The following is a 13,688-nucleotide window of genomic DNA, read 5'->3' on the forward strand; positions in this document are numbered from 1 at the left end:
AATGTTGTCTTTCCAAAAGTCGAAACCTAACGAAGAGAGCTGAGCATAAAAGGCCACAGAGTAAATGTGTTTGGTATTTGTCAACATACTTTTCAGTCCTGTCCTATTAACATTTTTAAAGTAAAATGATTCTGGATTGGATACATTAAAACCTGAACATTTGCCATAAAATGTTTTTGAGCTACCCTTTGGTGGCGTCGGACAATGTTCCCATTGGTTATACATCAGTATATTTCTAGAATTTCAGATTTGTACAAGAAATGATGACCATAGTGATTATAACAATACATTTGTTCATAGTCCGATGAACCTTCTAAGTATTCATGATTTGTAAATACAGCAGACATTTCTAAGTCTGACATCATATTATTAACAGTCTCAAAGTCCCAATCATCAGAAAAGGTACTAGATGAAACAAAGTCATTCAAGGAAATCTTGAACTGGTGTGGAATCTTCAACTGCTCCGCAGGGCCAAAAATTTCATAATTAGTTCTGTCCCAAGCTATACCACCACCAGGTATAGGATCGGCTGTGATGTTCACTGATGACAAGACTCTTTGTTCACAATGAGATGATTTGTGTGGCTTGAGTAGTACGTTGATGTTCTTATTTGCTGTGTCCTTTTTAACATATCTTCCATTATTAGCATTCCCAAAGTTATTACCAGAGTCAACCAAAGTAGATTAAAAAGTACACCCAACACAATCCAAAGTTCAATCCATGGTGAAACCAGATAAGTCTTTTCCAAGTGATTAAAAAGGTCTGTTGCTTGTTCTTTCAAAGTTCTTTTTACTGGCCTCGTTTCAGGTTCACAGCAAGGGCTCCACACACATGGGGCCCAGGTACGGAGGCTTGGTCACCGCCTTGATCTTTGCCGAATCCTGCGGCCCGGCCCTGGAAATGTTGTTGTGCTGCTGGGCCTGAGAACGGAGTAGAGCGACACACAAAGGCACTTTTGGTCACGCCTGCATCACAATTTTTCTTAAAGTCACCGTCCCGCGCTCTCCCGCTCGCAGCCCACCTCTCTCCTTCTCACTGCCTCGGGCGCTGCGCGGCGGTCGGCGGGCTCCTCCGCAATCTGCAGCCCACTCCCTCACCTCCCGCTGTCCAATCAGGAGTTCTGAGAATAGCGCGAAGGCAAGGGAGTGCTCGGGTTGTTGCCACCCACTGCGCTGCCCCTTGCCCTTGATTTCAGTGGCGCGCTGCTGGAGATGCCTGGGGCACAGCATAGGCGCCCCAAATAGAAACCATTCATTTTGCCCTTAATCTGGCCACTCCCTTCAGGATGACATCACTCCTGTCGCATGTGCTTCGAGGTCGAGCAATAGTCCTCGCTCTGGCCAGCACATGTGCAGGAGGTGTCTCTGACCGGCTGTGACCTTGTCCCGACTCCCTTCTGAGTAAAAAACAACAACAGGTAGAATCATTTTTCATTTTTGATTTGAGTTCGAGACTCGTCCCGAGTCTAGTGGGGCAGCGCCCCTTTCGCCCCTATGCACCAGCCGCCACTGCATCTAACTGATTTCAAACCTACATGTCATTTTATGAGGGTTCCAGAGGAAGTGAGGAGTCTTCCTTGCATCCTTAAAAGTTCAAAGTATTTGGCAACTCCAAATGCATATTTAGAATCTGTGAACAAAGTAACCATCCTTTTTGTGGCTAATGTACAGGTGCTGATAAGGGCAACAAGCTCAGCCACCGGCATCTAGTGCAGCCGGGGTAAGTGTTGACTTTCTGCCACTGAGCTATAGCTTCTCGCTTAGTGTTGATTTTCTACAACTATATATAGTGTACCTACATAATATCCAGAAACAAGCTTTCTGACATAATTTCTGAGACTTCAACCATCCACAAAATAAATGAGTTGACTATTGGGTATTGGGGCATTAGACAGATCAATGGGAAGTTTGATCAGGTGCTTGGTGACTAGTAGGTTATCATGTAGTTTGCCTTCTTGACAGGCAGGCTTCTGGAAGACTGACATCGACATATGCCACTCACCATCTGAGATGTCATGACCTAAATATCATGCATGAGAGAGACAAAACTGTAATGTCACTTTTGAAGCATTTAGCCTCTTAGCTAGTTTGGTGAGTAGGTATATATCAATCCTGTATTGTTCTAAAGTGGCTGATACAAGTAACAGATTATTAGTGTACTGTACCAGTGTGCAGGGCAGCTGGAATTATGCAGCAGTGGAGGGCCAAATTATGCGGCAGGGTCAAGTGAAATATGCGGCAAATAAAGGTCAATTATGTAGCGTAGTGAGGTGTATATAGTTTTATTATTTTTCATTTTTACACATTTGTTAACACTGCTTGGGCATTGGCTGCATTAATTAATGTCAGTTTAACACAACAACATTGAAGGGATGGCATGTAGCACCTCTGATTTTGATCTGGCCCTAGCTATTCCTCAAAGATTCTCAATTATCAAAAATGATAAACAAGATAGACGGGGAGGCGGACTTGCGATTATAATCAACAACTCCCTAGAGCTAGATCCGCGGCAGGAAGTAGCCCTGATTGCGAACTACTTTCCTTCAGAATCACCCGGAGTGCCATCTACACCTTCAATGGCACCCTACTGTTTAGACCTCCTAGCTCGAAAAGTTAAAGCAAATTCGGGGAAATCATCAGCCCAATAATAGAATCAAGCACCACCTCAGAGGGCTACTGTATATGAGGTGATTTTAATTACCACCTTGAAGATTTAGAAGACCACAATACAGCATCATTAATAGAGATGATGTCTAATGCCTCGCTGGAACAGAAAGTAATGCACCCCACACACGATGCTGGTCACACTCTGGATGGATTATTTACATCCAGTCCCCGTCTTAAACAACAAGAAAATCTGACAATTCCATGGTCAGACCATAGAGCCATCCTGTTCACAAGAACCACCACACATCACATCTCTAGTACGCACATACCCCATAAGATAATTAAAGGACGCAACTGGAGGAATATTTGCCCCCCAGCTGATGCAATACGCTCTTGCATCCTCTAAACCTGACCTAAAATATGAGGCAAATCAAGCAACAGGTAATTTCACCAACTGGATTAAATCCGCAGTGAACTTACTGGCACCAGAAAAAAGCATCACTAGCTAGCGCACAAGGAAATCCAAACCCTGGTTCTGCGATGCCTTGCGCAAACAGAAACAACTTTGCAGAAAGGCAGAGAGACGCTGGAGAAGCAACTACTCAACAGCCAATAAAACTTTATACTCCCAATCTTTGAGCATATATGAAAAGTTGTTACTGGACAAGAAAAGTAACTACTTTTCAGATAAAATCCAGCAGGCAGGCAACTCCAGCAAAGCGCTATTTTCAACACTGAAGAAGCTAGTCAAACTTCCTGAACCACAAAAAAAAGGTCATTAGCGTATATTTCAGCAACCAACAAGCAGGGTATTTTAAGGATAAGGTACAAATGATCTTCGAATCCCTCTCAAACCGGGACAACGGCAGGTTAATCACTCTCGCCACAATCTCCCCTGCCCCTCCAATGCTTTGGACTCCTTCATGTCACCAAACATAGAACAGGTGGAGCAGGCTATTAAAGCAATAAGATCCGGAGCACCATCAGACCCCTGTCGTCCCAATATATTTCATATGGCACTGGATACAATCAATGAACAACTTAGTATACTTTTTAAAGAAATAATTATCTCAGGTATCTTTCCAGACACATGGAAAATAGTTTCAATTTTCCCATTATTGAAAAAACCCAATCTAGACCCCAATGACAACAGCAGTTATAGACCAATAGCAAGGATCACTTTCCCGGCCAAGGCCCTGGAAAAAATTCTTAACTCCCAACTTACGACCTTGATCTCCTCGGCAGACCTGCTTGATTCCCCACACTATGGTTTCCGACAAGGACATGGCACTGAACCTGCCCTGATCATGGCAGCAGAGGAGATCCGGGCAATATTGGACACGGGTTCCAAGGCCGCCTTAATCCTGTTGGATCTGTCGGCGGCCTTTGACACCATGAACCATGACATTTTAATCAGAAGTTTCCAAGAGTTGGAAATCAAGAACTCCGCCCAAAAACTGCTCAAATCCTTTCTGAACAACAGACACCAATATGTTCAGATTGAGGACTCCTGTTCAGAGCAGTTCACTCTGCCTTGTGGGCAGCAGGGCTCCTCTTTAAGCCCCACCCTGTTCAACCTTTATGTGACCCCTTTAGCTGAGGTCCTCAGACAGTTCGGCTTCACACTTATATCTTACGCTGATGACACCCAAATTGTGGTGTCCATCTCTAGCAAGCCTGAGGAAACAGCTGAGCGTTTTAACCAATGCATGTCCCACATAAGCCATTGGATGGGAACAAACTGTCTAAAGCTTATGGAACCAAAACAGAGGTCCTCCTACTAGGTTCTGACACATCATTCTGGTCGCAGAACTGGGGCCTCCCAGCATGGGTGCTCACCCCACCCCAGTCCATAAAGTGAGGAATCTGGGTGTTATTTTTGATAACAGACTCACCTTCCAACACCAGGTCAATAAAGTTGTCTCTTTGGTGTTTCTCACATTAAAATCAATCCACAAAGTGCATTCCTTTATTCCCCCCTGAAGCAGTAAAAATGCTAGTAACGGTCCAAGCCATGGCTAGACTGAACTACGGAAACACACTATACTTAGGCCTTCAGAAACAGCCCATGGTTAAACTCCAGCAAGCACAAAACGCTGCCGCCAGAATGCTGCTACAAAAGGGGATGGTGATGGACGGAGCACCTGAACCAATCAAACACTCACACCCAGTCAACAGATCTGGGTTTAATCCATCACTGTTCTTTAGCCCTCTCTGCCACCCCAGTTCAGACATGGCCATATGCAAATCAGCCTGACCCTGTGCCTCATGGGAACAGTCCAGCCCGACCGGCCAAGCCCTGCCTTCCCTGGACTGGAAAAAAGCTTCCTAGGACCGGTTTCTGGCATTTCAGCCGTCTTCAGTCAGGCTTGCTTGAATCCAGTGGCAAAGTGAGCAAGGGACTCACATCTGAGCATACACTGCCAACTTATGGCGAACAAAGCGGTACAAAAGGGGGTGGTGATGGACGGAGCATCTGAACCAATCAAACACTCACACCCAGTCAACAGATCTGGGTTTAATCCATCACCGTTCTTTAGCCCACTCTGCCACCCCAGTTCAGACATGGCCATATGCAAATCAGTCTGACCCTGTGCCTCATGGGAACAGTCCAGCCCGAACTGCCAATCATGCCTTCCCTGGAAGAATGCTGCTAGACGTTCCCAGATTCCAGTCTATATCTGAAGGCTTGAAAAAACTCCACTGGCTTCCTATGAAGAAAAGAATAGATTTCAAAGCCCTATGTCTAGCATACAAAGCTGTTCACGGAAATGGGCCAGCATTCTTGAAGCAACACGTCACATGGTATCATCCATTAAGGCACCTACACTCAGCACAGAGCAAACTCCTCCAGACACCAAAATTCAAGAAAGCGAGCTGGGGAGGAAGAAGCTTTGTCTTGGGTATAGTGAGGTTGTGGAACCTGCTCCGTTAAATATCAAAAGCTGCCCAACACTGCTCGGTCTCAGAAAGCTTCTAAAGACATGGCTCTTTTCAAATTAAAATATACCATCTCCAGCATTCTTCTCCACAAAAGCGCATAGACACCTCTGGGCAATCGTGCGCTATATAAATTCCACAATCAATCAATCAATCACTAAAGCTTACCAAAGAGTATTCTACTGCACTGCAACACAAACAGCGGAGGTTTTAGTACATTTGAAACCATTTGTGCTAGAAACAAAAACAATTTGGGTCAAAATCTGCAGATTATGCAGAGCGGATTGATTATGTGGCAAATGCAGTATATCTATACCTATGCGAAAAACACAGCAGCCGCACAATCGCATAATTTCAGTTGCCCTGCCAATGTATAACACTCAGGAAAGACCAAGGTGCTAAGGTCTTATTTTAATACCTGGCAAAATGGATGTGGAATCAGTAAATCCTTATTGGAGCCTCTGCTAAATTAGTTGTCATCCGCCGAATTGAAATGCAAAGAGATGCTGGCTTTCCTTACAAATGGGAATGGTAAAGAAGGTGGAGCATAAATCTACAGTGAACCATCAGGCAGTGGCTAGCATACAAGAAACAATGGTGACAGGATTTGGTATCACTAGGCAACTGTGAGGTCTTGGATGAAGCAGTTTTCACCACATTCTGAATGGGGAGAATTGGAGTGTTGCAGGTACTCACAGTGGACCGTTGTACACCCTGCCTAATCAAATTAGGCAGGTACTCATAGTAGACCTTTGGGCCCCTTCCTAATCAAATTGGCAATGATTGGGTCAAGTCCACATGCAGCCTCAGGACACATGGGATTCTGTGTGATATGAGGTAGTTTCTTCGTAGAGTTCACCTTGATCTTAACAGAATCTATAGAAAAAATACACCCAACATCATCTGCATGGTTGGACGTCAAGGTAGAAGGAATGTGCTCAATTAATTTACTCAAAGATTCCAACATTAGTGTTTCAAATTTAACATTTTGATTGTCAGATTCATATAATGGGTTCTGAAAGTAGCGTGCTACTCGCCGAAAAAGCACTCCAACAGCTCATCAGGGGTAGCAAGCACTATATAAATGCAAACCTTTTCACCTATTCTACCCCTTTGCTATCCTTCTCCATCCAAATAATCTGACTAACATATCCACCACTCAAATTACTTTCATATTTCACTATACTAATTCACCACTAACACTGTATGGGTTCCAGAGTAGCGTGCTACTCGCCAAAAAAAACACTTCAACCCCCCCATCAGGGTTCTCTATCCCTCCACTATCGTTTTCAATCCAAATATTCTGACTTGCATATCGACCGCTCAAAATACTTTCATATTTTCACTATACTAATTTACCACTAATCCTTTCTGGGTTCCGAAGTAGCGTGCTACACGCCCAAAAAGTGCCTCAACACCCTATCAAGGGTAGCAAGCGCAATATAAATGCAAACCTTTTTCCCTCTTCTATCCCTCCACTATCCTTCTCAATCCAAATAACTAACATATCCACCAATCAAATTACTTTCATATTTTCGCTATACTAATTTGCCACTAATCCTTCTGAAAAAGCTATTTGACGCCTTGCCAGGGGTAGTAAGGGCTATATAAATGCAATTACAATACAATACAACAGTGCTGCCAAAACGTAATCTTCATTAGTCTTTAGAATGTTAAGGAACACTCTAACACATCACGTCAGTTGCTTGTTTCACTGTGCCTGCTTGGGCCTTGCTTCCTTGTGCCCCTCTTGCTGGCGGCACATGCCAACCAGGCTTCATTTCTAGACAAAGCCACTGGCGTGCCTCTGGCATCGCTTGTAGACATGGGGAAATTTAGGACCTCTAAAATATTCTCCTCCCTTTCTTTGATTTATTCTGAGTATTGTGCTTTGTGTGAATACATAGGGCGGAGGTGGGACAGTAGATAATACAAGGTACTAACCCTGCACCCTTAAATGAGTTACTTGCTATTGGAATCTTTAATGGAAGAGGTGTGGCGCAACGGCCAGGGTGCCTGACTCTGGACCATGGGGTCACGGTTCGATCCCCGGTGCCGGCGGCAGGTTAGCCCAGCACCATGTGACTCTGGGCAATAGCTCCCTTAATCTTCCCGACGGCCCCCAGCGCCGGGACACCTCTCCGGAGGTAGCTGTGCACTTTACAAATTCTGATATTATTATTATTTAATGGGGCTGCTTTGTTTCACGGATCTGTTACAGCTTCTGTTTGTTTGCTTCCTCATATCTTTTGCAAAACGCTGGCCATTAATCTGTATCTATTTTATATTTAAGATCTGTTAAAATAGCTCAGATAGCTTAGTCAGTCTAGATCATGGGTACTCACAAACTTTCTCTCGGGGGCCAAATTTACAGTGTGGTTTGTGTCCGAGGGCCGCACCGGTGGGGGCGGGGTCAGTGGGGGGCGGGGGGGGGGGCTAGAGCAACAAAAAAAACTGTGACCATGAGGTTGAACACAGGTCCCTGCTGCAGACGCCTTCGTCCACTGAACTACCAGACCCGGCATACACACCTCACTCTCTCTCTCTCTCTCTCCCCCTCTCTCTGACTCCCTCCCTCTACCTATCTCTCTCTGACTCCCTCCCTCCATCCCTCTATTTCCCTCTCTCCCTCCCCGGTCTCCCTCTGTCTCACTCACTCTGACTGTCTCACTCCCTCTCACTCCCTCTCTCTCCCTATCTCACCCTCATTCTGACTGTCTCACTCCCTCTCCCTCTCTCCTTCTCTCTCCCTTCATCTCCTTCCCTCTCCCTCCCTCTTCCTCCCTCTTCCTCCCTCTCCCTTCCCTTCCCTCTCCTTTCCTCTCCTTCCCTCCCTTACCCTCACTCCCCTTCCCTTCCCCTCACTCCCCTTCCCCCTATTCCCCCTCTCCCTCCCTCACTCCCCTTCCCTCACCCTCACTCCCTTCCCTTCCCTCTCTCCCTCCCTCACTCCCCTTCCATCACTCCCCTTCCCTCACTCCCCTTCCCTCACTCCCCTTCCTTCCCTCACCCCTTCCCTCCCTCCCCTTCCCTCACTCCCCCACTCCCGTCCCTCACTCCCTCACTCCCCTCTCTCCCTCACTCCCCTTCCCTCACTCCCTCAATACCCTTCCCTCACCCCCCACTCCCCTTCCCTCCCTCCCTCACTCCCCTTCCCTCACTCCCTCACTCCCCTTCCCTCACTCCCCTTCCCTCACTCCCTCCCTCCCTCCCCCCTCACTTCCTCACTTCCTCACCTCACTCCCTACCCTCACTCCCTACCCTCACTCCCTCCCTTCCCTCACTCCCCTTCCCTCACTCCCCTTCCCTCACTCCCCTTCCCTTCCCTCACTCCCTTCCCTCACTCCCGTCCCTCACTCCCATCCCTCACTCCCCTTCCCTCACTCCCCTTCCCTCACCCCTCCCCTTCCCTCACCCCCTCCATCACCCCTCCCTCACTCCCTCCCCTTCCCTCACTCTCTTCCCTCACTCCCCTTCCCTCGCTCCCTCCCTCACGTCCCTCACTCCCTTCCCTCACTCCTGTCCCTCACTCTCTTCCCTCACTCCCTTCCCTCACTCCCTCCCCTTCCCTCACTCCCTCCCCTTCCCTCACCCCCTCCCTCAACCCTCCCTCCCTCACTCCCTCCCCTTCCCTCACTCCCTCCCCTTCCCTCACTCCCTTCCCTCATTCCCTTCCCTCACTCCCTTCCCTCACTCACTCCCTCCCCTTCCCTCACTCCCTTCCCTCACTCCCCTTCCCTCACTCCCTCCCCTTCCCTCATTCCCTTCCCTCATTCCCTTCCCTCACTCCCTTCCCTCACTCCCTTCCCTCACTCCCTCACTCCCCTTCCCTCACTCCCTCACTCCCTCACTCCCCTTCCCTCACTCCCTCCCTCATTCCCCTTCCCTCACTCCCTCCCTCACTCCCCTCCCTCACTCCCCCTTCCCTCACTCCCTTCCCTCACTCCCTTCCCTCACTCCCTTCCCTCACTCCCTTCCCTCACTCCCCTTCCCTCACTCCCTCCCCTTCCCTCACTCCCTCCCTCATTCCCCTTCCCTCACTGTGCCTCCCGCACTCCATCGCCCTCATCCCTCTGTCACCCTCATCCCTCTATCGCCCTCCTCCCTCTGTCTGTCTCCCTTCTCCCTCTGTCTGTCTCCCTTTCTCTGTCTCCATTTCTCTGTCTCCATTTCCCTCCCTCCCTCTGTCTCTGTCCCTCTACCTCCCTCCGTCACCCCACCCTGCCTGTGTCACCCGGGCTGAGACAGCTTCCCCAGCCTGTGCTTCCCCAGCGTGCACAGACACACAGCCCCACCCGAGCATTTCACAGGTCTTCAAAAAGACCATGTGCATGTGAATGGGGCATTGCTGTAATTCACACCCTCTTGGTGCCCCTGCAGCTCCACTCTGGCTTCGCCGGAATAAATTGCCCGGCCCCCACAGAGCAGCAGAGTGTTTGCAGACAGTCTTTGTAAACACGGGTACTATGTCTCATGGCCCGCGGGCCGCCACGGAAGGCTTGCCGGGCCGCCACCGGCCCGTGGGCCGTACTATGAGTACCCGTGGTCTAGATCAAAGATACCTCTCTGGATAAAGGACTTCTTTCCATTTCCCCCATCGTGTTCCACCCACTATTTCAAATGTCTGCACAGGTTATTTCCATACTGTGTGTTGCCTTGTTGTTAGGGTCACCTGTGTCTACCTCTAAACTGCCCCTAGAGCCCTTCTTCCACGGGGCATTGAAAACCCTACATCGGTGTATCTGTGGACCAAGTTATAGTTTAGAGGTAGACAGAGGTCCCCCTAACAACAAGGCAATTCTTAGTACAACATTGCCTAACCAGGAGCCCGTTTAGTTGTCCTGAAGAATGCTGCGGACTCAGTAGATTCACAAGGCAGGAACATGTCGACGACGGTAATAGTGGTGATGGGGTAATAGTTCCCCTTATCCCCAAATTTTCAATTTTTAATACTAAGTGGTGTGTCCAATGCATAAATGAAATCTAAGATGCCACATTGGTTTTTATGTTCACTGTTCATGCTGGCTCATTGTAACTTGGAAGTGCCTCCCTGTTTCCAGGTGCAGACCCGCTCTCCATCAAACCGGGTTTTTGGAGAGAGAGGTTGTCCTATGATAAAGCCCAGCACTTCTATTGAGTAGTGCTAAGAGGGACATTGTAACGTAAATGAATCTAATTCTCAGGTAGCTAAACTTGTGTGCATACAGTAGGTTGGAGCCCAGCTCACCCTGGAGAGCCTCCCCTCTAGTTCCTTCCCCTGGATACCTCTGGGGGCATGTGTTGACGTGATGTGTTATTTTGCCTTTGATTTGAGTGATCTCTTTATCATTGCACACACCTACTCTATCGTCTTCTTGCTGAGTTAACCCTTTAGCTGATCCCTTTCTAAGTCTGAGCCTAGAGGCAAATTTAACTGTCATGTCACATACTTTCAACAAAATAATATGAAAAAAATATATGTACATAAATACATACCTACATACGTGTATGCAGTGGAGAAGTGTGGCTCAATGGTTAGAGCGTTAGACCCTGATGCAGAGGTCTAGCCCGGGACCAGGGTTCGATTCCCCGCCTCGGCGGGTCTTGGGCTCAAAAATTCCACGGACCTGATAATTCTCGCCTCGGTGCCTATTCCAATCATGGAGTCCCACTCTGCAACTCTGGTCAATAGCTTGCTTAATCTCCACAACGGCCCCCACAACGCTAAGGATGCCTGGCCTCCACCTTGGGGGTGCCTAGGAGTGGACACCTCACAGGGAAAGCCAGGATGGGTTCCACAGCGGTATTCGTACAAGCGCCTTGAGACCCTTGCGGGTGAGTAGTGCGCTATACAAGTATCAATTTACATTTACATTTTATGCACACCACCAGGGGCTCTTCATCCATTGGCCTGTTCATATGCCAGCTTTATTTTGCTTCTGTCCACCACAACATGCTTTATGGAGCACTGGAACAGCTATGTGTTCCCTTCACTATGAGGGACAGCATTTTCAATCCATCTTAAAAGTAGTCTACTTCAGGGCTGGTAGGAAGATCTCTACTTTTTTATCTATAGTGGGTCATTATTTTACATAATAAGCTTGCAAGAGCAAAGCAGTTGGCTTTGCGTAGGTTTGTTTTTATTGGGGTTAATATCTGTTTTACCACTTTGCTGTGAGGAACACTTGGCAACCCTCAGTTCTTTGCACTTGACTAATGCAGTGACTCAGGGTGCTATTATGAGTGAATCACAACAGTGAAGTACTGTAGCAGTGAACTACTGTATCCTGCCCCTAGTTCCAAATTTAGATCTAATTGATGAAACATTCATTACAAATTTGAGTCCTGCACTATTGCCTTTTTTATTTATAAGTGTTTTTCATAGACAGTTATTTATTTTCTAGCATATTTCAAAAGTATGAAGTGCAGTAAATAGGTCAGTTGAAGTGCATCTGCTCTGTGTTAATTCACACAGTTTTAATTGACATTAAGTATTTCAGCGCTTCATTGCTTGTATTTCAGTTATTAAAACTTAAAATGTTGCTTCCAATGATCAGTGTGCTGTTACCACATTTTTCTTGCCAACCATCTCTTGAGGGGATGTTACTTCTTTCTCATATTCTGTGATGTTCTGGTGCACATTTGTAGTAGGAGTAAGCAGTCCATTTTTTATCAGCTGAAATTTCTGACTAACAACAAGGATTGTGTTTTGCTTCCCACGTGTCCTTTCAAGCTATTTCTCTGACTTCTCCTTTTAGAGCAGAAAAGCAAAGGAGTCTACAGGTTGCCTGGACAGAGCAGGCTGAACAATACGAGGAGAAGAATATGGGAGGTTTTCGACGAATTTTCCCCAAAAGAGATGCTGAGAATTATGAGAAGTTTTTCCAGCAGAGTAGCTCCATCTTTCAGGAAACAGCAGCATCGAGGGCGCGGGGGCAGTGTACCAGGTCAGCCCCTAAGGATGTCACTTCTATGCTAACAGTAGTGAACGTTACTTTTGGAATCTAAAATAAATCCTTGTAAAAGCTCATCATTGTTTGTGTGGCATATATTTGAGGCCTAGAGAGAAATTTACTTTGGTGGAAAGTTTTTCTTCAAGCAGTATTTTTAAATATTTCCTAATAAAGGTCTAACTACATGTATTAAATAGGAAATGTATTTCATATTGAATGAGAAAGTTTCACGTGTTTTGGGCATTATCATGCACAGGCATGTAGCAGATTAGAGTTTGGATTCCTAAGAGCAAGACTGGCCAAATGTATTTAATAGTGGCTCACAGAAACACAAAAATGTAGCTGCCTAAAGTTTGTCTGTCCCAAAAATCTTACTCCCCAACCTTCATGGATGTTCGAGTAAACTTTCTTGTGACATTTTGTCTGAGTGGAGAAGTGTGGCTCACTGGTTAGAGGAGGCAGACCCTGAAGCAGAGGTCAGACCCGGGACCAGGGTTCAATTCCCGACGCGGCAGGGTCTTGAGCCCAAATATCCACGGACTCGATAATTCTCGTTTCGGTGCCTACTCGAATCATGGGTTCACACCCTGCAGCTCTGGGCATTAGCCTGCTTAATCTCCACTATGGCCCCCCCGCGGCGGGATGCCTGGCTTTCACCTTGGGGGAAGCCAGGACGGGTTTCCAAGGCAAGCGCCGAGATGCCTACGGGTAATCGAGCGCTATATAAGAACGCATAATAATAATAATAATTTTCAAATAGCTGCAATCATTTGGCCATCTTGAAGGTTACCCTTAATTAATTTTGATCATTTGATCGCCTAGTTATTTTAAATCCTTGGGGGAAGGGTGCTGAAGGCTGAAGCCATCAAAACTAATATCAGATAGCCTAAGGTTAGGACTCTGATCACAAAAAGATTTTAAGAGAGTGGATTCATCACCTAATCCAAAACACGAGCGCAGGGAGAGGGGAAGAGAAGTTAATGAGGGAGACATCTGGAAAATACAGGCACTCCTATGGAGTGTTCAACTAGAAAGAAAGAAATAGTGTCTGAAAAGTGAGGAGTGCAAGTAATCTGGCCAGGTTTCATGGAAGGGACAAACACAAGAATCGGAAATAAAACCGCTATCAAATAATCAAGCAAATGAGTCTCAATAAAACCAACCAGCAATGAACAATATGCAGGACAGGATTTACAACTGCAAAAGAGTC

The 13,688-nt window shown here is 46.7% G+C and overlaps 1 protein-coding gene across 3 annotated transcripts in view; it reads left to right on the forward strand.

The window, feature by feature from the left end:
- The window catches only part of TTLL6 (tubulin tyrosine ligase like 6), a 533,521-nt gene that overhangs the window by 369,306 nt on the left and 150,527 nt on the right, over positions 1-13,688 (forward strand). For all 3 annotated transcript variants that reach the window (XM_078641428.1, XM_078641430.1, XM_078641429.1), the window contains one exon: positions 12,284-12,472. In XM_078641428.1, the coding sequence (XP_078497554.1) occupies positions 12,284-12,472 (189 nt within the window). The remainder of the gene's footprint in view (positions 1-12,283; positions 12,473-13,688) is intronic.

This window comes from Lissotriton helveticus, chromosome 5_1, assembly GCF_964261635.1.
Source record: "Lissotriton helveticus chromosome 5_1, aLisHel1.1, whole genome shotgun sequence".
Classification (NCBI taxonomy): domain Eukaryota; kingdom Metazoa; phylum Chordata; class Amphibia; order Caudata; family Salamandridae; genus Lissotriton; species Lissotriton helveticus.